At 43.9% G+C, this 22,114-nt stretch overlaps 1 protein-coding gene across 1 annotated transcript in view; it reads left to right on the top strand.

Moving 5' to 3' along the window:
* Positions 1-21,691, top strand: part of LOC144755450 (AMP deaminase 1-like) — a 2,827,830-nt gene extending 2,806,139 nt beyond the window's left edge. Inside the window, exons 14-15 of the mRNA XM_078644388.1 lie at positions 7,271-7,381; positions 21,294-21,691. Coding sequence (XP_078500514.1) covers positions 7,271-7,381; positions 21,294-21,458 — 276 coding nt within the window. The 3' untranslated portion in view covers positions 21,459-21,691. The remainder of the gene's footprint in view (positions 1-7,270; positions 7,382-21,293) is intronic.
* The last annotated feature ends 423 nt before the right edge of the window (positions 21,692-22,114 follow it).

The following is a 22,114-nucleotide window of genomic DNA, read 5'->3' on the forward strand; positions in this document are numbered from 1 at the left end:
CATAAATCTTATTGCTCTTCTTGTTTTACCCTGTGACCAAACAAAACGATTAATCATGTGCTCTATTGTGCTAAACCATATGCAATTAGAAAACAGAGGAATAAATAAATATAGACATTTTGGCAATAACTTCATTTTAACAAAGTTTACCCTACCTACTATTGACATATGCAGATTGTGCACCCTATCCAGATCTTTCTTTGCTTTCTTAATAATTGGGCTTATGTTTATTTCCACCAACTTATTCAGATCTGCTGTGATAACCACACCCAAATAAACCCCTTCCGCAACCACCCGTGAATCTGTACATACTGCATGTGCATTCTTTATAATGTGCGTCTTTGCTTTATTCAATGCGTATCCTGCCACCCATCCAAACTGCTCAGCCTCCTGTTCTATTGCCCTAATAGCCTCTGTGGGTGAAGGTGTAATGACCGCGACGTCATCGGCATACGTAAGAACTTTAATGAAACCCATTTTGGTGTCCAATGGCCGAATTTGATTATTTTGCTCTAGTTTATAGATCAGTGGGTCTATATACATCGCAAAAAGTAGAGGGGAGCAGGGGCACCCTTGCCGTGTACCACGAGTGATGGTAAAGGGAGCAGTACGACCTGCATTCACCCTAATACATGCAGTGGGACCTTTATACAACGTCTGAATCGCCTTCACAAATCCTGCCCCAAAACCCCCTCTCCTTAATACGGCCCACAGGAACTCCCACGACACACGATCGAATGCCTTTTCGGCGTCCAGTAACATAGCTGCCATTGGATTCCCCTCTACCCCTTGTGCATCGAATAAAGTGATCATCTTCCTAATGGGTTGTGTGGTGCCCCTGTGTGGAATAAACCCATGTTGGTTTACACTCACCAAATTCCCTATCACCTTGGAAAATCTAGCAGCTATTGCTTTTGAGAAGTCAGAGTTTATAGGAGTTATTGGGCAATATGAACCTGGCTCCGTTGGGGTTTTTCCTTTTTTAAGAATTATTATAATGTCCGCCCCTGCCCAACTGGCTGGGATGGACGACCCTGCCTGTGCCTCCCTGATTGTTCTCACTAGGTCCAGATTGATAGACGTGAAGAAGACCTTATAAAATTCCCCCGGGATCAGATCTGGCCCGGCCGCTTTGCCTGATGGTAAGCTCAGCATAGCCTCCCTAATCTCCTCTACCCCAGCTAGGCGTCCAATGAATCTCTGTCTTCCTCCTGTAACACTTTGCTAGGCGTATCCTGTAGATATCTCTGTATTTCTTGTACAGCTTACAGTAAAACTCCCTGAAAACTTCCATAATTCCCCCCCTGGCTGAAATCAAATTACCACTGCTATCTTTTATTTCTTTAATTTCCCCTTTGGGTGCCCTCTGTCTCGTTCGTGTTGCTAGCGTGCTACCCACCCTTTCACTATATTCATAGCATTTCTCCCTCTGTGCAGTAAAGATTTTAGCCGCCTTTATTGCTAAACTTTCCTCTGCTGCTGCTTTGGCCACCATAACCTCCAACAGTCGCTGTTCCACCTCGCGCCTCCCTAAAGTGGCTTGTGCTAACCTCTGCTCCGTTTCCAACAGGGCAGTACTTAGCTGATCTGTCCTAGCCTTCTCTTTTTTCTGTTTAGCTAAGCCAAAACTAAGAGTCTCACCACAAACTCCTGCCTTAAAAGTATCCCAATCATTCCCTATACTGGTGCTCCCCCTATTAATATCCCAAAACCCCTTTATCCATGAGTGCATGTGAGTAACATATTCCTCATCCGCCAGTGTCCAAGACCTTGCCTGCCTTTTGAGCCCACCGCCCATCATTGTTAAGATCAAAGGGTTGTGGTCCGACACAATGCATTGAAGTCTTTCAACCTTTAGATCAGCTAGCAGTGAGCCAGATGTAAAAAAATAATCTAGCCGGACACATTTTTTATGTGGGGCTGAGTAATAAGTAAAGTCAGCCTCATCTGGTTTCAGTTTCCCCCATGCATTCACCAGTGCATTATTACCAGCCATACTCATGATTTCTCTACATACCCTCCTTTTCCTTCCTTGATATTGTCCCTTAGAATCCATACCTAAACCTGAAGCCCCATTAATATTAAAATCCCCTGCTAAAATGATCCTTGGTGCCCATGTGGCCAGTTCTATTTCTAAAAAATCGAACAGATCCGGGTCATCCTCCGTTGAACCATAGACCGACCCAAGTGTGATTCATTCTTCTCCGATCAGACATTCAATCAAGGCCTAGCTCCCCCATTGCTCCTCTAGCTTTTTCCTTTTACTGATATTATACAGTTTCGTTAGAATGGCCACCTCCCCTAGTTTTTGCCCCTTGTTTTGAATATGCTAACAGACGCAACCCTAATTGTTCTAACAAGAAGGTTTTATTGCCCTCTATGTGAGTCTCTTGGAGACATATAAAATCTGCATGTGAGTTTTTCAATAATAGCCCAACCCTTTGCCTTTTCAGCCTGTCATTGAGCCCGCATACATTCAGCATCAAGATCTTAATACTAGTATTCATAATTACTTATTTTCACAGAACACCACCAATTTACCACGGCCCTACCATGCCTATCCGTCGCTTGTTTACCACCAGTCACAGCCCGTATCTTTTTTCTGGCCCTTATTGGATTCGTTTCCTCCTTCTCCTCCCTTATTTGCGACATCCGGTCTTCCTGTATTCTCCCTCTGTCCTGTTTTGCCCTTATCATTACTTCATGTCCTGTGCCCCCCCCTCCCTCCCACTGAGCCCCTCCTCCCAGGCCCCCCTTTACAGGCAAATAGGTCAATTCTGACCTATGTGTGACTGCTTCCTAGCCCCTGGAGTGTCGCACCCCTCCCTCTCCCTAATATGCCTAAACCATTAAATTCTAGACTGTACATTTCAACCTTACTAATGCAGAAGAAAGAACCCCCCCCTTCATTTATACTATGAGTCTTATACATGGCGTGTCCCTGGCTATAGATCAGCAAACGTTTTGGATTTTATCATGGTCCATGTACACCCGGTCGGGGGCCTCCCCGATTCCTTTTTTCCTTCAGCTCATCCAGAAAAGCCTGTGCCTTAATCTCTGAGAAAAACATCCTTGTTTAACTGTCCAGTAGTATTTTAAGCCTTGTAGGGAACAGAAGATATGCTTCACAACATAACTTTTGGAATGGGTCAATCATCTGTCTTAGCCTCCACCTTCTTTCCAAGGTGACGTGACAGAAATCTGGACGTGCAAAAAAAGTTATTCCTTTAAAAGTACGACGGTGCTGAGGTTTAGCTCTGTCCATGATCTCCTGCCTGGCCAGAAAGTTCCCCACAAACACTAACATGGCTCTAGGCCTGTCTTTCTGAGATGCGCCATATGTTTTCTTTTGTGTCAGGGGAAACCTATGCGCCGGCTGGACCTCAACATCCCAATTCCAATTCTCGACCTCAGGGAATGCCCCTTTTAGGAGTGGAATCACGAAGGACCTGGCGTCCTGCTCCTCTACTCCTTCTGGAATGCCCAAGAGCCTAATGTTGTTGCGTCTCTGCCTGTTCTCAAAGTCCTCGAGTTTCCATTGCAGATCTTCTGTAGTCTTCTCTTGGGCCTCCCTGAACTCCTGTCATCGTGACACCTCATCTTCCAGCTTTCCCGTTCTCTCCTCAACTTCCGTTACTCTTCCTGCCATCTCTGCATATAGCTTGTTCATTTTACTTAGTGACCCTTGAATTTTCTTGTTTGCCTGTTTAGCTCTTTTGCTCTCTGTTCTAGCTTCCCCCTGCATCTGTTTAAGAGTGGCATAGAGTAGGTCCATTGTGGGACCCTGATCCTGTGTGTAATGTGGTCTCCTCTGCTGATCTCTCCTCTCTCCCTCTTCTTGATATAGATTAGATGTTGCCGAGTAGTCCCATACCAATTTTTTGGCCATTTCTACTAGTGTTGGGCTGATAGGGGTTTTCTGCTTATGTCTCTGGCGGCTTCTCTGCTGTTTTCTCCTTTGTTTTGAGGAGGCCCGCTGAATTGTATCCTCTGAAACCGATTGGTCTGGATCCGTATCTGAAGCGGAGCTATCTGCTAAGCTCTCCTCTGAAACCCCACTCCCAGATGATGTACCTGTTTCATCATTTACCGAAAAAAAGCACTCATCATTTGGAGAACCTGGTGCAAGCAATCCGGTTTCTGCAATAACCTGTATTTCCTGGGTATTCCATCCCTCTTGCGAGCCTCCATACTCTGGATCTGTCTCCTCAGTAAATTCTCTTTCCTCTACAACATTCATAGTTCCAGCCATCCCTTCCACCATCAACTCTAATGATGCCCCTGTCCAATTGGAACCAGCTTCCAGTAAAGCCTGTGGCCCTCGGGATGCATTTGGCGCCAGGAGAGATTTTCTGCGCTCATTCTGCCCAATGGTGCTGCCGAAGTTAGTACTCATTGCAATATCTTGCACAACTTGCCCCTCCCCGGCATTTTCTGCTGTGTGGTTATAGCGAACCATCATACCTTTAACAGTGTCAATGTCAATGTCAATACTTTCCGCGCGGCTTACCTGACTGCGCGCATCCGTGCTCCCCTTAGAAACTGCCGCGGCTTCTCCGGTATGCCGCCCTGCTGATTGCGCCTCTTCCACCGATGACAAGGCCCGCTCTGACAGCGGTGCATCCGAGATCGCCCTGCTCGGCCACCTCTGACGATGATGCTACAGTATTGCCGTGTTCCAGATTGTTTGGGCTGCCGCCATGAGCCACGAGATCCACTGCAATTCCGGGAGCCCCTGAAAAAGCATCTACCAAGGTGGGTTGTCTAAGGTTTTTACCCCTTGGTGCTTTAGAGCTTGTATCTTTTGGTGTCATTTTCGTGTTTTTCCTCGCTGCTGCTGCTTTCTGTTCGGCCCTTTCTCGGCATCCTTTTCTTTTAGAGGCTGAGTCTGTGGTTGTGCCTGTGTTCTACGCCGCTGCCTGCTTCCTAGTTACAGCATGGGCATCGGGCGGTCTTGTTAGGTTGGCCGCTACTTTCAGGTCTTTTGACATGTCTTTGGCTTCTTTGGCCTTTACTCCGCGGGGAGGCATCCCAGCGCTGGCAGCACTGTTGTAAGAAGAGTTTGAAATACCTCTTGTAGCAAACCACGAACGCTGTAGAGCCTTTTGAAAAGTCTTGTGATGTAGAAGCGCCAGGATATTAGAAAAAATGTTTCTCAACCAGCCGAGTTTCTGCACAGTCCCTGGAAGCTGCAGTCATTTTTTCTGTTTGTCGGGAGAGAGAGGTTGGAGCGACTTACTCCTGCAACTGGTCCGCGGCCATCTTGCCTCCCTGATTTTGACATTTTCACACCTTATTCTTCTCTTCCTTATTTGTCTAGTTCTTACCAACAACCCTTTGAATCAGTTGCTGCGGATCTTCCATCTGATCTCAATTTTATCCTGTTCTTTACCTCTCTTTGTCTGCTAGTCTGGGTTCACAATTCAGAGAAACACGTAGAGTTCCAGATGCATACTCTAGTGCTGTGAGACTACAGACATGTTGTGGGTCCCTAAAATCCTGACATTAGGTGTGAGACTATTGCTCACACTGTTTGCTCTGCCTCATTACAGTTTTTATGTTTAATGTCAATAGAAGGGTGAGGTGAGCCAGATATTTTTGTTTGACTCGTCTAAACTATCAAAATGCGAAAAACTCACTTACCCTAATGTTTCTCAATCTGTTTACCATAGGTTTTAAAATGTTTAGAACTATAATCATAAGGTTGCTGATGCTTTCTCTCCCAGAAACATTGGGTACATTTGGGAAGGGGTTCTGTCCTTGACAATGTGCTCAAGAGCATTAATGTACTGTTGAACAAGGACATAATGTGTCACCTGAAAGTATCATACCTAGAGGCAGTCACAGATGGAGCATAGTAAACGAATAGTGCTATATAGAAAATAGTAAATAAGTCCACTGATAAAGTAATGAGGTGTGGCCACTCATCAGCTGTGTCCATAACATTGATCTTTTGTCCTGAATTTTTGTACTGATTTTTTACCCTTTGTCCTCAATTTTTTATGATTTTGACCAGAATTTACCAGGTGGTTACCCTAGCCTAGGAAGATCCAGGAAGTTGTTATCTCGTTTGAATGGTACAGTCCAGAGTATAACAAAGGTAGATTGTATGATATCTGTGGAAATGCAGCTAACAGGGAGTCCAGAATGTGTTCTCTTGAATGATATGCCTGTGATTGCAGGTGTGGCCTTCACCTTACAGTCGAAGCTGTGTTCCCTAGTTCATGGAGAAGGCTGAGCACATGGGAGAAAGGCCACCCAGACAGATGAGTTGGCAGCCGTAGTGTCCCTAGGGGTGCGTCCTGGGGGCTCAGTACGCATAGAGAGATTGCCAGATCAAGCAGCCCACCTCAAGGAACCCTGCCAAAATCAGGAGCAGATGTGCCCACAAGGCAGTGACAATCAAGGGCCCTGAAAGCACATCACCAGCTCAACAGCCCATTCAAGGCCGTGGCCTTCCCAGAGACCGGGCGATGATGTCCTAAGTGTACGTGAAGGCTGACAGGAGAGGAACGAGGCACAATAGACTGCCTAGGAACCCCCTGTGGCTGGAGGTATGGGGGAGGGGTTGGGGCTGGAGAACCTGTGGGTAGTCAATCCTCTTATCAGGGGCACAGAAGTCTCAGGGTAAAAGACTCTATTCAACAGACCATGGGATTGGTATGTGGTCCTCCCTGGCTCTGAAATGCAAGCGCCAAGCTCACTGCCTCATGGTTTGAGGAGGATCACAGTCCCTATATGAGCCACACTGTCTAATCCTCACAGTGGCAGTCTGATTCAGGGAAATGTAATCAGAGAGCTCTTCTGGGGACCCGGTGCTGAAGCCCAGTGAGACACTGACAATGAAGGTAAATGCATGTAAGAACGTATTGTTTCACACAATTTAGTGCTCATTATAATTTGATTTTTTCAAATGTTTAGCACTGTAAAGTGTGCTAGGGTCAAGTTGGCTCTTTATAAAAAAAGTTTAGATGAATATAGTACTTCAGGTTCCTCACTACTCATACTACCTTATTCACGTCTTATATACCGTATTCAGAACATGACAAGAGTAAAAAACACATTTTCACTGAAGCATAGGAAACTCTAATCTGAAAGAAATTAATTAGTTATTGAAAATAAATCCCTTTTGGAAATATGTTATGATCAAAAGTGAGGTTAAGCACATATTTAAAGCAATGTATGGTTAAATCTAAACTGTATGCTCCTTTTTCCTTTTCTAATTCATTCCCTCATTTCAAGTTTTCGTTATTCTGTACTTTTCTTTCAGGAACCCCTCATGGAAGAATATGCTATTGCTGCACAGGTTTTCAGTCTTAATACTTGTGATATGTGTGAAATTGCTAGAAACAGTGTCCTTCAGAGTGCTTTATCTCATGAGGTATGTTTAAATGTTGCAAACCTATATTTTAAAATGTTCACAGAAACACTCTGACAGAAATGAAGACACAAACCAAAATGCACAAATTGTTTTCACTGGAACAGTGGGCACGAATGTTGTTTATTGTAGTTGTAAATTGTATTTAAATAGCGCTTACTACCCCTGATAAGGCATTGATGCTCTATGCGCCATGTTGCATGCTATTCCGGAATTCAATATTAGAGCTAAAGTCATGGTTAAATAATTAGTGCATTAGTAATATGTGCTTTATATTTTCTTTGTAGATTCGTTGTTGTAAATTTGTTAAGTTTGTGCTCTTATGTTCTCTCGTGTTGAGTAGTGTTTTAAGTACTAATAGAATGATGTGAGTGGATTGCGAAAGGGAAGTTGTAAGTTGTTATTTGGAGTAGGGGACATGTGCACAAGTTGGTTGGATCAATTGCCTAAAAAAGAGGAGCAAGTTTGAAAAGGATGTTTGGGAGTTGACAGTAGTCAGATAGGTTTGGGATGAGTCCATAAGGTGAGGGATGGGATAAATGTTATGTTATGTATGGCATACGTATGGCATATGATCCCTGCAACATAATTCAAAGAGGCAGATCTTCAGCTTCTTGTGAAACCGCAGTAGCAAGGAGTAGGCTCTGATGTGTTGTTGGAGATCATTCCACGTTTTGGGTGTGATGTAGGATAACAAACGGCCTGATGCCCTGTTTATCTGAAAATGGGGGTGTGCAAATGAAAGTGAGACTGAGCGTAGTTGTCTGGATGGATTGTGAAAGTGTATGCAGTTGTTGGGGTATGTGGTTCCAGTGTTGTGTAGGACTTTGTAGATGTGTGAGGAGTTTGAACTGGCTGTGTTTCTGAATGGGGAGCCAGTGAAGCTCCTTGAGGTGAGATGTGGTTGTGGCAGAGAAGGTTGAGTATGGGCCCTGCAGCGACATTCTGAATGGTTTGAGGTCTGTTCAGATATTGCTTGTAAATTCCGGCATACAGTGCGTTGTCGTACTCAGGTCCACTTGTGATGGGTGCTGCATGACAGTTTGTCAGGTGTTCTGTTGACGTCATTTGAAGATTTGTTGTAGTATCTGCAGGATATGGAGGCAGGGGAGATCACTTAGTTGACTTCTGCTCTCATGTTGCCCATGTCATCCAAAAATCCAGTTTGGGGTAGGTACCGATTCTAGTTTTGTCTGACACCAATTGGTGTTCCATGGGGAGTTCCTGCGTTCGAAGACCATTATTTTTGTTTTGTAGGAATTGAGGTTCTAGCGATTCGTTCTCAGCCATTCTTCCACCGAGGCCACGCAGTTGGTGAAGTTTCTTCAGATGGTGGGTGTTTTATCTGTCAGCGAGAGGATGAATTGGGTGGCATCTGTGTAGGAGATGATGTTGAAGTCTTGAGATCAGATGATGTTGGCGAGAGGGGCCAACATCATCTCATACTTTGAACTTGGGAAAGGCTGATCTCTAGGGGACTTTGCATAGTAAGGTCTTGGCCTTTGATGTGAAAGGTGGCAGTCTGACCCTTTTGCAGATGCAGATCCATTTAAGCCTTGGTCCTTGGATCCCGTATTCGTGGAGCCTGCTGATGAGTGAGTTGTTTGAGGCTTTGTTCTGAGAGTTTAAGCAGGATGAGCACAGCTGTTTTGCCTCAGTCTAAGATGGTCTTGATGTTGTCAGTGGCTGTATTGAGTACAGTTTCTGTGCTGTGATTCTTTCTGAACCCTGATTGTGTGTTGTCCAGTAGGTGGCAGAGCTTGAGGTGGCTTCTGAGTTGTTAGTTGATGGCCTTCTCCATCACTTTTGCTGGGTAGGGAAGCAGCGAGATAGGGCGGTAGTTCGAGAGTTAGCTTGGATCAGTTTAAGGTTTCTTGAGGAAGGCATTGATTGCTGATTGCTTTAAGGCTGCCGGGAAGGTGAAAGAGGTGATGGAGCAGTTCAGAATGTCAGTGAGGAGTGTGCTGATTGGTGATGCGCTGAGGTTATAGATGTGTAGGGGGCATGGGTCCTTTGAAATCCCAGAGTAGACTGTCTGCATGCTTGTGGCTATATCTTCACTGGTGAGGATTTTCCATTAGGTCAGGTTGAATAGTGATGACCAGGTTGGCGATGAGTTTGCTGGGTTCTGGTTGGTGTATGAATTTGCTGTAGAGGTTAGCAAAGACGTTTGATAGGTTTGACATTGAATGATCCAATAGGTATTTCAGAAGTTCTATCTGTATTACAGTATTAAAAAGTATGCCCAATGCCAAGGCCAGTGGAGTGGACGGGGTCCCGGCAGAAGTGTATAAGGCATTTCAAGAAGAATTACTTCCCATATTAGTAAAAAGTTTTAATCAAATAAAGGAAGGTACCGATATCCCCAAACGTTTTAAGGAATCAGTGCTAGTAGGTTTTCTGAAAAAGGATAAAAATCCCTGTGAGCCCAGATCTTATCGTCCTATTAGTTTGTTAAACACGGACTATAAATCTGGCAAAAAGGATAGCTCCATGTGCACAACAAGTGGTTCATACTGACCAAAATGGGTTTATCCCAGGACGATTGATGGCATCTAATACATATTTTTTACTACAAGCCATTGATTATTTCTCCATCAATAAGACTAATGCAGTGATTATGACGATGGATGCCGAGAAGGCTTTTGTTTTAGTAGACTGGAGTGCCTTATTTTTTATTGTGGATAAGTATGGGTTTCCGTTACAATTCTTACAGATGCTAAAAGAAGTATACAGTTATGCGGAAGCCATAATTATCATCAATGGATCAGAAGCCGGCAAGGTTAATCTTAAGCGTGGCACACGTCAGGGATGCCTGCTATCTCCCCTTCTGTTTTCTTTGTTTATTGAACCCCCTAGATGTCAGGATTCGGAAGAGATTAATTATCTTGCCTCCCGTTGAGGGGATGGCAAAAATTAACCTCTACGAGGATGATATTATTGTATATCTTAAAGCAGGGGCGGCTAATGTACAGAATGCTCTTGATGAAATCCAGAAATTTACACAGGTGGGTGGATACAAAGTAAATAAAGCAAAAAGTGAAATTTTACCATTCAATTTGATTCCTTCGGATATTCCAGCTTCTATTCAGTTAAGGCCACCGCATCCAGTCAGATATCTGGGGATACAAGTTACAAATGTTTTTGGGTAGGTATTCTCCTCGAATTATAATAGTTTGCTCACGAAAGTGAAAAAGTTATTAGATAAATGGTCTCTGCTCCACTTATCATTAATAGGCAAGATCTCTATGGTCAAAATGTCGGTGCTCCCTTTGTTTCTGTTTCTTTTTTTAGCAAACTCCCTTTGAAAATTCCAAATTTTTAAGGAGTTAGATCAAACAATTAGGAAGTTTGTATGGAATAACAAACACCCCCAGGTTAATATAGCTACATTGCAATTAGATGTAACATCAGGAGGATTGGCACTCCGCCATTTTTCAACTTATTATCAGGCTTCCTTAGCTAACTTGCTTGCCCAATTGGGTGAGGAAAAGTCAATTTTTGACAATTTTCTGTTAACGCATATGCTGAAGGAAAGTGATATAAGATTCCCCGTTTTTTTACGTCTGGGGAAACTTCCTAAAAAAACAGATTTAAGGTGATACTGACATTAGAGGAAAGAACCCAGCTATTTTTTAAATTACTAAATATTCCGGCATTTCATGTATACACCCCTATTCAGGACTGTGCAGTAGGAGGTCTCATATTGTCTAGAGGGCTGTATCATGTATGGCAAATACTAGGTTTTACAGAGCTTGGAGATTTTTATAACCATGAAACATTAACTACCTGGATAACGGCTCGATTGCAAGTCACTACATTGACCACTGCCCTCCCTTTGAGTTTCCTTCAGTTAGTTAATTTTTTTAAAACAAATTATGTAATGATGGGTGAGATGGCATGCCAAATCACCAAGCAGATGGCAAATAAAATGGTGAGGGTCGGTTGTTGGTATTGGCTACTATGTCAAAAGGCCCATTCCGAAGAGATTTTGGCAAAAGAGCTCCAGAAAATTCATTTAGAGACGGGTTGCGAGTTCATTTTTAAAGAATAGAAACAGCTTAGCGAGTTACCGAATAAAGCCCTTAAAGGCGCTAATTACAAGAGAATGAACTTCCTATCTAGATGGGTATTATATTACACACCCCAGAGATTGTATAAAATGTTTCAAACAAGCCCTAATCAATGCTTCCGATTTAACAAACATGGTGAGGGTGGATGGGCGCATGTATTTTATGAATGTAATAACTTACAACAATTCTGGGAAGGGATTTATTTTTAGATTTCTTTGATTATGTCCTTGACAATTCAATTGCGCCATCAGCTATGTTCGTGTTATTTGGTTCCTCTGGGGAGGTCAAATGTTTAACAAAATACCAGCAGTATTTTATACTATCTCCATAGCTGTCACTAGGTCACTTGTCCTTCAAAACTGGAGAACCAATAAACAACCCTGTATTGAGCATTGGTTTAATAAAATGTCCAGGACTTTTAGATTTGAGGAAGCTTATGCAAAATGTGCAGGGGCAATTGTAAGATTTAGAGGTATTTAGCAACATGTTTCTGCTAATGGGTTGGCAGAGGAAAGGAGATTATAAGACCTAGGTGCTCTATAGGAACTAAAAAAAAATGTTGCTACTAGCACAACGCACTTTAGATAGTGTGTGATTCTCTTGTACCCTAAAAAACATTTCTACATTGCACTTTCCAAGTGGTTAGAGGTATATTTACCCTAGTCTCATGCACTTTAAACAGAATGTTCCCCATTATGATTTTGTTATTTTCGGCCATAGTAGTCATTTATTAAGAATGGCTAAACTACAGAGAGTATGCCTGAGTATTGGCTACAAATTAATGTGGATTATTTAGAATTATGTTTTAGATTCTACAGATTAGATTTATTATGGAATGTTTATAAAGTTGCTATTAATCAAGATGTATAAATTCTACCGACCTGGAAGTTACTGTTGATACTGGATATCTATTACCAGTGCTTATTTGTATTTATTCTGTGATGTCCTATAGCTTGTCTGTTTGCTCTCGTTTGTTTATTTTCCTGTTCTAATAAATAAAATACAAAAAAATAAAAAGAAGTTGGATAGGTTGTTGCAGAATTCGCAAGAGGGGGTGATGTTGATGGAGGCCATAGATGTGGAGAAATCAGTGACAATCAAGAAGATTTCTTTCCTGCTGTTGGAGTTTTTCTTCACGTTCTGCTAGTGCTCTTTCCTTGGTGTCTCTTAGTTGCTGGTGTTATCTTCTGAGTGCAACTTTGAAGGCAGTTCAATTGATGTCTTTGCGGCCAGCTTTCCACTTTCATTCTAGCTGTTTGCATTGTCTCTTGATGTCCTAAAGGTCCTTTGTGTACGAGCTGGGTTGCTTATTGATTCTTCTCTGTTTGTTGAGCTTAATGAGTGCAAGGAGTCTGCGCAGATCTTGATCAAGTTGTTGAATTTGTTGATATCCTCATTTATGTTGTTCTTAAGGTTGTGTTGGTCTGTGCAGAGGGCATTGAGGCAGTCTGAGCTTTTACTGAGGCTGCGGAGGGCTAGGCCTGCATTGGTTGGTGCGTTGGCTTGCGGTGTGTTGATTTGGAAGTGGACTATGATGTGGTTAGTCCATGTGAATGGTGAGGATTTGTTGAACTTGATGCTGTCAAAGGTGATGAGGATTGTGTCCAGCGTGTGTCCGGCGATGTGAGTTGGTACAGTGACGAGCTGGGTTAGTCCAATGTTGCTTAAATATTCTAGGAGTGCTCTGGACCTGTCTTGCAGGTCAAAGTTGAACTCCTCAAAGAGTACAAAGGTTTAGGAGTAGATGGTGAGAAGGCAATGAATTCCACAATGAGTTTGGTGAAGGTAGCTCATGGTCCTGGTGGCCGGTAGATGAGGGTTCCACTTAGTGTGACATTTTTGGAGACTTGTAGCTTGAAGTTCAAATGTTCCATGAATGAATTTGTGTTCTCTGTGGTCATTGAACTCTTGATAGGGTCTGTGGAGATGATTGTGAGTTCCCTTCCTGGCTTCTGTAGGTAGTCCTATTGTGCAATCATGTAGCCTGCCGGGATTGCTGTGGCGATGTCAGGAGTCGATGTTGGGTTGAGCTAGGTTTCTGTGAAGAAGAAGAGAATAGAATAACGTAGAAGAGAATAGATTTTGTTTTTATTTGACAAATAATTGAAATTGTCAATATACTTATAAAGAGATATACCTACACATCTAAATACATAGTGATGTGATTTGCACGCATACATATGCACAAAAGTCACTTAATAAAGTTTTAGTAGCAGGCATAAATACCTCAATATATGCACCAATAAGTACATAGAAGTAGCAAAATTTGCATGGATTGATTATACACATGTAGCATGTGGCTAAGTATACAAAGCTTTTTTATTCCAAAATATATTGCAATATCTTTGCGGGTACCTTCTGTATAATCAAAATTTCATACTGTGGCACACATGCGTTTTCATAGAAAGAAGCATAAAGTAATATACACACACTTCCATTTTTAAATTTTGTAAATATGTTTTCATAGAAAGTAGCATAAAGCCATATACACTCCATTTATACATTATGTAAATAGGGTGTATTAATTATGCACGATGACATACATATATTTAATGAAAAAAATGTACAGTTATTGTTATATGTAGTTGTATTTATCTATTTGTTAGAATTGAGGTATCTGGTTGGGAGAGATATGCACCCTGTCCAAGTAGGGACAATCACTCTAACCAGGACAAGTCAGATACACGCAATAAATTAACCTAAGCAGGCAGGTAATGTGTAAAGTATTTGTGCAACATTTATTACAGTAAAACAGTAAGAGACACCTAAAAAAAAGGCTCCTGGTTAGAGAAATAGAGCTTGATTTATTGAACAAAATAAGACCACAATGACCACAATCCAATAAATAGAACCATAGTTTTGAATTTTCAAATTTTAGAAGTCAGTAGCATCAAAAGGTTATTTGAGGTCATGGTGGACCGGGTCAAAGTTGAAAAGTCAAGCTGACCGTAATGGATCATGGATTGGATACAAAACCCACCCAGGCCCTGCTTAAACAGCACATTTGTTTGGAGCAAACATCGACGTCAAGGACTACCTGGGTAGGTTTTGATTCACACAGTTGAGTCGATGATTTGGAGTCGAGCCTCACCTTTGGTGTTGATGGGTCGGCACTGAGTCAAAGTTGAGCCTGCAGCAGCGTCTTCTGATCAGCATTGTGTCATCGTTGAACCTCGCAATCAGGACTTGCGTCGTCGTCACATCAGCACTAATTTGGCATCAATGGGAAAAGCATCCGTTCCGACCAGCGCAAAGTCAGGACTGCATGAGTTTTTCAGAAGAACAGCACAGAAACCCACTTCTTAGGCACTGGACTGGAGTGAGCACCTCAGGCAAGGCTAGAACTCAAGGCTGGCAGGGTCCAGGTGCTGGATGGAGCCTTGCATACAGTCTTTGATGTCCCTGAGACTGCAAAAAATAGGAGGCAAGCAATCAAGTCATTTGAGTCATTCGGGGTTCAAGTGATGAAATTTCAGTCCTTCTCATCCAGCCAAGAATCAGCAGGCAGAGCAGCACAGCAGCAAAGCAGTTCTCTCAGAGCAGCAGTCCCACAACACAGCAGTCCTTCTTCCTGGCAGAGAATCGACAGGTCCAGGAGTGTACTAATTTGGGTGAGTCGGAGGTCCAGTACTTTTACTTTGGTGCCATGGTTTTAGAAGGTAGGAAAAGCTTCTTGAAGGGTCCTTTGAAGTGCACACAGGATCTTAATTGTCTGCCCAGACTCTAGACATACTACAGGGGTGTATGCAGCTATTTGTGTGGGGACAAGCACAGCCCTATTCATGTGCAAGTTTACCCATCAAGCTCAGGAAGTTCCATCAGTCTTGTGATGGGCAATCAGGATTTGAATGACACACCTCAGTTCCCTTTGGATGTGGCTGTCTAGAGGGAACACAAAGCCCAGCGGATACCCAACCCAGACGTGTTATGCAGGCAGGCAGAGGCACACAGGGCTTAAGAGCAGAAAAATTAGAACTTTCTAAAAGTTGCATTTTTGAAGTTGTAATCATACAATCAACTGTACCATTAAAGAGGATTTATCATTACAAGTCCATAGGTACCAAACAATAATATCCTACTCCTTTTCAATCAGTAATTATAATTAATTGGTGTATTAAGTAATCCCTAGTGTTAACCCATGGGAGGGGTAGGCTTCATAGTTGTGAAAAACAAATTTGGGTGTTTTTCATTACCAGTCCATTTAAAACTGAAAAGTATATGCCCCCCTGGCTTACTTACACAGCACCTTGCCCTATGGGCTACCTAGGGCCTACCTTAGGGGGGACTTATATGTAATACAAAGGGAGATTGAGGTTTGGCAAGGTGCTTTAATGCCAAGTTATCATGGCAGTGAACTAGGACATACAGGCTATGCAGTGGCAGGCCTGAGACATGTTTGAAGGGCTACTTAAGTGGGTGAAAAATTCAGTGCTGAAAGCCCACTAGTAGCATTTAATTTGCAGGCCCTGTGCAGTTATAGTGCACTTTACTCAGGACTTATAAGTAAATTAAAAATGCTAACTGTGGATACCCGAATGTTATTAGGGGAGTGAGCACCTGCACTTTAGCGCTGGTTAAGGGTGGTAAAGTGCCTAGAGCTTTAAGGCCAACAAAAGTAGACCAGAAAAATGTGAGACAAAGCTGGCAAAAAGTTTGGGGAAACACCTTGTAAGGTTCACAGGTCTAACATGTGTCCCCCAAGGTGAAAGTGGGGAGAGCTACTGGACCTCTTGGGAGATCTCATCACTAAGACTGAATAACCCAGAGAGACCATCAGCATTGGCGTGGTTTGACCAAGGTCTGTGTTCCACCATAAAGTCCATTCCCTGTAGGGAGATGGACCACCTCAACAATATTTGTTTCTCAGAGGGACCTGTGGCCAGCTTGAATCTGGAAGTGAATCCCAAATAGGTATAGTCTCAACTTCCTCGGAGCCTAGCCCACAGAAAGGCTTCCCTCTCAATAGTACTCCACCTCTGTTCCCGGGATAGTAACCGCCTGCAGATGAAGACTACAGATTGGTCTAGGCCCTCGTCTTTAAGCTAGGGCAGTACTGCTCCTATGCCATGCTCTGAGTTTGAGGGTAAAAAGATAGTCCTTATAGCTGCTGCTAAAGACAGCTATGTCTTACTAACATGTAGCGCTGAAAACCTCGATTACAGACAAGACCTAGTTCCACAACCTCTGAAAAGTGGCAGGGACATTCTTGAGTCCAAAGCGCATCCCCCTGACCTGATAGTTACCCTCTGGAGTGGAAATGGCTGACCTCTCTTTGGCTCCTTCAGTTAGGACAATCAGCCAGTATCCTGAAGTATGGTCAAAAGTACAGAGGAACTGAGAAGCTCATAATCTGTCCTTAATCTCACCCGCCCATGGGATTGGGTGACCATCAGTCTTGGTGTCTGAATTGAGCCCCCTATAGTCTATGCAAAACTCTGTTGCTGCAGTAATTCCCTTTGGTGCAGCTTTAGTTACAGCACCACAGGTCTGGACCAGGGGCTACTATAAGGTTCAAATAGCCCTTTTCCCCACTTTGTGTGATAGCCTATATATTTTATTCTTGACAAGAAGGCTATCTCCTGTATCAATGTCATGAGTACGCAAGTATGTAACCCTAGGAGTAAGGGAAAACAGAGAGGAGACTTCTCCCAGCAACTGGTGACAGTCCCTCTGGTGCTCAGAAGCCAGGGTGGGGGAAAGGTTTACACCTTCCACTGACTCATCCTTCTCTTTGGAGGAAAAAAGGTCAGTGAGAAGCTAACTCTACTCCGCCTCTCCTCCAACTGCCATCAACAACATGCTGACCTCAGACCTCTCACGGTGGGTTTTGAGATTATTGAGATGGATAACCCTTAGAGGGTATCTGGGGGTCTTGAGGTCCACCAAGGAGGTGGCCTCCCCCATCTGCGCTACAACCTAGTGGAGCCCAATACAACGGTCATGGAGGGCCTCAGGCTCCATAGGTTCCATCACCCCCATTCTCTGCCCAGGTTGCAGTTCCACAGGGGCAGCCATCTGGAAATACCAATGCTTCATCACTTCCTGACTGGCCTCTAAATTGTCTAAAGTTTGCTTCCACAACTTGGCCATCTGGCTTCGGAAGGCCAGCATGTAGTTCACTACATCTTAGCGAGGATTCCTGGGAGTTTGCTTCCACTTTTCCTTCACCAGACTCAGAGGTCCCTTACAGGGTGCCCGTACAAAAGCTCAAAGGGGCTAAACCCAACCACCTTCTATGGCACCTCCTTGTAAGTGAAGAGTAGGCATGGCAAGAGGTTGTTCCACTTATACCTCTGGGAAGGCTTCTGATCATACCTTGCAGTGTCTTGTTGAATTTTTCAACAAACCTATTGGTTTGTGGATGATAAGGGTAGAGAGCGTGTAACTCCCCCAAAACTCCTTCCACACGACTGCACATAACCAGACATGAAGTTGGTGCCCCTGTGAGACACCAATTCTTTGGGAAACACACTTGGGTAAATATCCCCATCAGGGCCCTAGCCACTGTGAATGCAGTAGTACACCAAGCCAAGATGGCCAACAGGTGAAGAGCTCCGGCCTGGAGCTCCCGGCTAAGGATTGCCTTTTTGGCTTAAGTCCCCCGATTTCTACCTCCTCCTTGGACCCTCTTACTCACCTGGAGTCCTGTTTGACTGAAGTCCTCAACTTCTCCAATCTCTCACATACAGGCTTGATATCTTTGGAGGATTAAGGGATCAATGTTTCAGACTGCGGAGCCCGAGCAAACATGGCCAATGCCCAGTGGAGCTGCCTAGACAGCTATAGGGGAGATTGGCTCCTGTTTGACTGCTGCGGCCATCGCCTACCCAGCCGGACATTGGGTACAGTTCCTCTCCGATGTGTCTCCCTTTTCCCCACCCTTCCTGATGATACACCAATGAAAATGTCTTTCTTCCTCTGTAGCTGTTGGGGAAACGACGGGGGATCTCTCCTCCGGCTGTCGTCTGCCTACCGGATCTGTGACACGGTTGCCTGGCATCCCTCTGCACAGAACGAGAATCAACAAGAATGCAGCAATGAGAACAACGCAACATTGCTGCCCTACACCACTGAGCTTGCTCCCTTTTTTCCTGGGTTGCTCGCCCTCCCACCCCACAGCTGCCTCTCTTCTTCCTGGGACTGCTGCCTGGGCACCCGCGCTGACTTCCCCTGCCCTAGATGAGCCGGGAGAGATCGCCGACTTCCTACATTACCTCCCTCCAGTACCAACTGCTGCCTTCCCCACTCAGCTCTGCTTTTGGGGTAGGTTTTCTACCCGTAATCCCGCCATCTTGTTTATTGTAACTCTTGGGGTCCCTCTCCCTGCGGTTTCAACCGTCCCCCTGATTGTTCCTTGCCACTGGCCAGCTCCCTTTGCCTCCGAAGTGGTCATTGCCCCTCTAAATCAACTTTACCCCTCTCTTCTTGTTCATCTTGGTGAGGCACCTCTTCCATTTCTAACTCTCTACCCGACCCAATAATGAAGTCTGGCTCTGAATGTTGTGGATCCCTGGACCCTCTCCGGTTTTATTTCGACTTGCCTACTCTGACTTTTGGTATCCACTGAAGTTCTCTTCTCCATGACTGGTCATCCTAACCCTGTACTTTTCCCCCTCTACCATCTATGCTCCTTGGACTTGTTTTCCATGTTATTCTTATGCTCTAGCAACAGAAGTATTTTTGTAACACTGTCTTTCTCCATGCTATGTTATGGTCTAGAAACTAATGTAACTATGTAACACTATTCTGTTGTAACCACTTCCTTAAGTAAAGCGCTCTGATACTTCCGGGTCTATCCAGCGATATATAAAACTCTTCAAATAAATAGACCTCAGAGGTTTATGTTTGGCTCAGGGCTGTTTGCTCTTTATCACCACTAACCAGTGCTAAAGTACCCTCTCCTTGAAACATGGGGTCTGACTTAGATCTTGATGGATCGGGTCCTGCTGTCGATCCTTAAACGGTCTTTCTGCCCACCGACTTGGCGGTCCACCCACCGTATTCAGATGTTGTTGTGTTCATGGCTGAAAGACCCCCTGAGTCCTGCTGACTGCCAGACCTGTTCTGCGGCGTCATAGGCCAAAGCAGCTGTGCAAGGGAGTCCCACCAAGAAGACCACCGAGCTGATTATGATGTGCCTTTCCATCAAGGCAACTGTGGTGGGAACACCTTCATACCTGAGTTGGTAGAATGGAGGAAAAGAGGTGAAAACTTACCTTTTTTCAGGTTCTCACTGCTGTTTCCATTTAGAATCCCATTGTCCATGTACTTCCTGTGCTACTCCTACTTAACCACGACGATAAGCTATCCTGCCATTGCCTCCAACTTAAGCCTGACTGCTTTTGTTCCAGGCTACCACAGGATAAAGCACAGGTTAATTTAGTGCCTTTCTGAAGTTCAGCTGACAAGGATTGTGCTTATGAATTGAGTAGGGATTCCACCCTCCAACTAATATATCCAAAAAACAACACTTATACTTCCCATTAGTCTCTCACATATTAAACACAATTTGCAGAGTCACTGTTTCTATATTGTACCAAGGCAAAAGTAGGAACATGGGGGCCGATTACGATGACGGGCGGTCCGCCACCACCGGGCCGGCAGTGAGGGCCGCCGGGCCGGCGGTGGTGGACCGCTCACCATCAACCAGAATATTCCCACCGCCACATCAGGATGGCATTGGGAATGGGAATGGTACTGCGGCGGACGGAAAGACCGTCCGCCATGGTCCTTGCGGGACACAGTACAATGGGGCAATGGCAGCGCTGCCGTGCAGGCACCACCTTGGCCATAACGATACCTGTCTTTTTCGGCGGAGATCCTGCCGCAAAAGGCAGGCGGAGAATGCCTTGCGGGCTCCCGGGGGGGGTGGGGTGCTGAACGTGGTACCCCCCTGCATTTGCATGTACAAGGTAGCAGGCTCGGTGCCTGTCACATTGTACATTCAAATGCAGAACATGTATTTTTACATTGTGGCGGGTGCTGACGCCCGCCGCAATGTAAAAATACAGGATGCGCCAGCCAGTGTGGCGTATGCATCCTAATTCGTATAGCGGGACCGCCGCACCTATGGCAGGTGGTCTCTTTTGCAGCTGCGATGGTGGGCGAACTTTGTCCGCCCGCCATCGTAATCGGCCCCATGCAAATGTAAAACCACCTAGCGGCGGTGGGAATTTCTGAAACGTTGCACCGGAAAAGTTGTCCACTTTCACTCATCTTCACCAAGCAAAGTTTTCACGCCCGCAGGCACCCTCACCTGTGTTGTTACATAGACAGAGTTTGTCTCGCCTAAAAGGGGCAGAACATTGTGTGGCTGGGAAATATCTACATTGAGGTGCAGATTCCTGATATGAGAGGACCGATGAGCAGAGGCATTCCACTCATTGCTCCTCAGTTAGCGAGAAAATGTTCCCACTGGCATGAAGAGCTGCTGAAGAGCCCCTTCTGTTTTATATACACTTCGACCTTTTTACATCAAGAAGCTGTCAACGTTTTTATAATATTTAAGTGCATTTGAGTTTATAAGCTTCGCAACTACATACATTAGAGCAAAAGTCTATAAAGTAGTCCACAGTTACAAGGATACTGTATAGTTGTTGAGCTGAAAGGAACTGTAGATAGCCGAGAAAAGGAGACAAACGATGGAGTGATATGTGCACTTCAGTTACTTCCTCTGAGTTTCGACAAATATGCGGTGGCAGAAAGATAATCTGTAGAATAAGGGATTGTTTTGATGGTACAGAAATAGTTACCGTGGGAGGTAATCATTTTATTTAAAAAAATATATACTTTGCTGTAATTAAATGGTTCACTTACTTATGTTTTTCATATCTTTTTTTCAGGAAAAAGCACATTTTTTGGGAGATAATTATTTGGAGGACGGACCAGCAGGAAATGAAATCAAACGGTCAAATGTAGCACAGATAAGGATGTCTTATCGCTATGAGACATGGGTCTATGAACTTAACTTAATTTATCAGACTGCAAAACTTGCTGAAAATAAGTGACCAGTGTATAATTGAATACTGTATAGCAGCAGTGCAACACAGGAAAAGGGATGCTTACTACAAATATAACATTTACTAATCACAGAGAGCTATTTAAAACCTCTATCTTCGTTACAAAAATATTCAGTCGTTTGAAAATAATTATTAGAAACGTCAGTTATATATGCTATCATCAAATTTAGGACGAAACAGAACAAACTTGCTGAAGAAGCAAGTTTAGGGATGAATATTACTTATATTAAACACTGAAAATTCCGATTGTGTTTAAAGTATTTGAGTAGAAGCCAGGAGCGGGTAAACAAGGACGTAGGGCCCGATTCACAGAACTAAATTAAGACAAAATCCTAAACTTACTACCATTTTGGTATTCACAGAAGGCACTATTCATTTTGGTATTCACAGAAGGCACTTACTCATTTCGGTATTCACAGAAGCTCCTAACTTTAGGACTCCTAAATGCCTTCTGTGAATACCGAAAGTCTTAAAGTTAGGATTTTTCTCAGTTTAGGAGTAGTAAAGTTAGGACTCCTAACTTTACTACTCCTAAACTGAGAAAAATCCTAACTTTAAGACTTTCGGTATTCACAGAAGGCATTTAGGAGTCCTAAAGTTAGGAATCCTAACTTCTGTGGATACCGAAATGAGTAAGTGCCTTC

This window comes from Lissotriton helveticus, chromosome 5_1, assembly GCF_964261635.1.
Source record: "Lissotriton helveticus chromosome 5_1, aLisHel1.1, whole genome shotgun sequence".
Classification (NCBI taxonomy): Eukaryota; Metazoa; Chordata; class Amphibia; order Caudata; family Salamandridae; genus Lissotriton; species Lissotriton helveticus.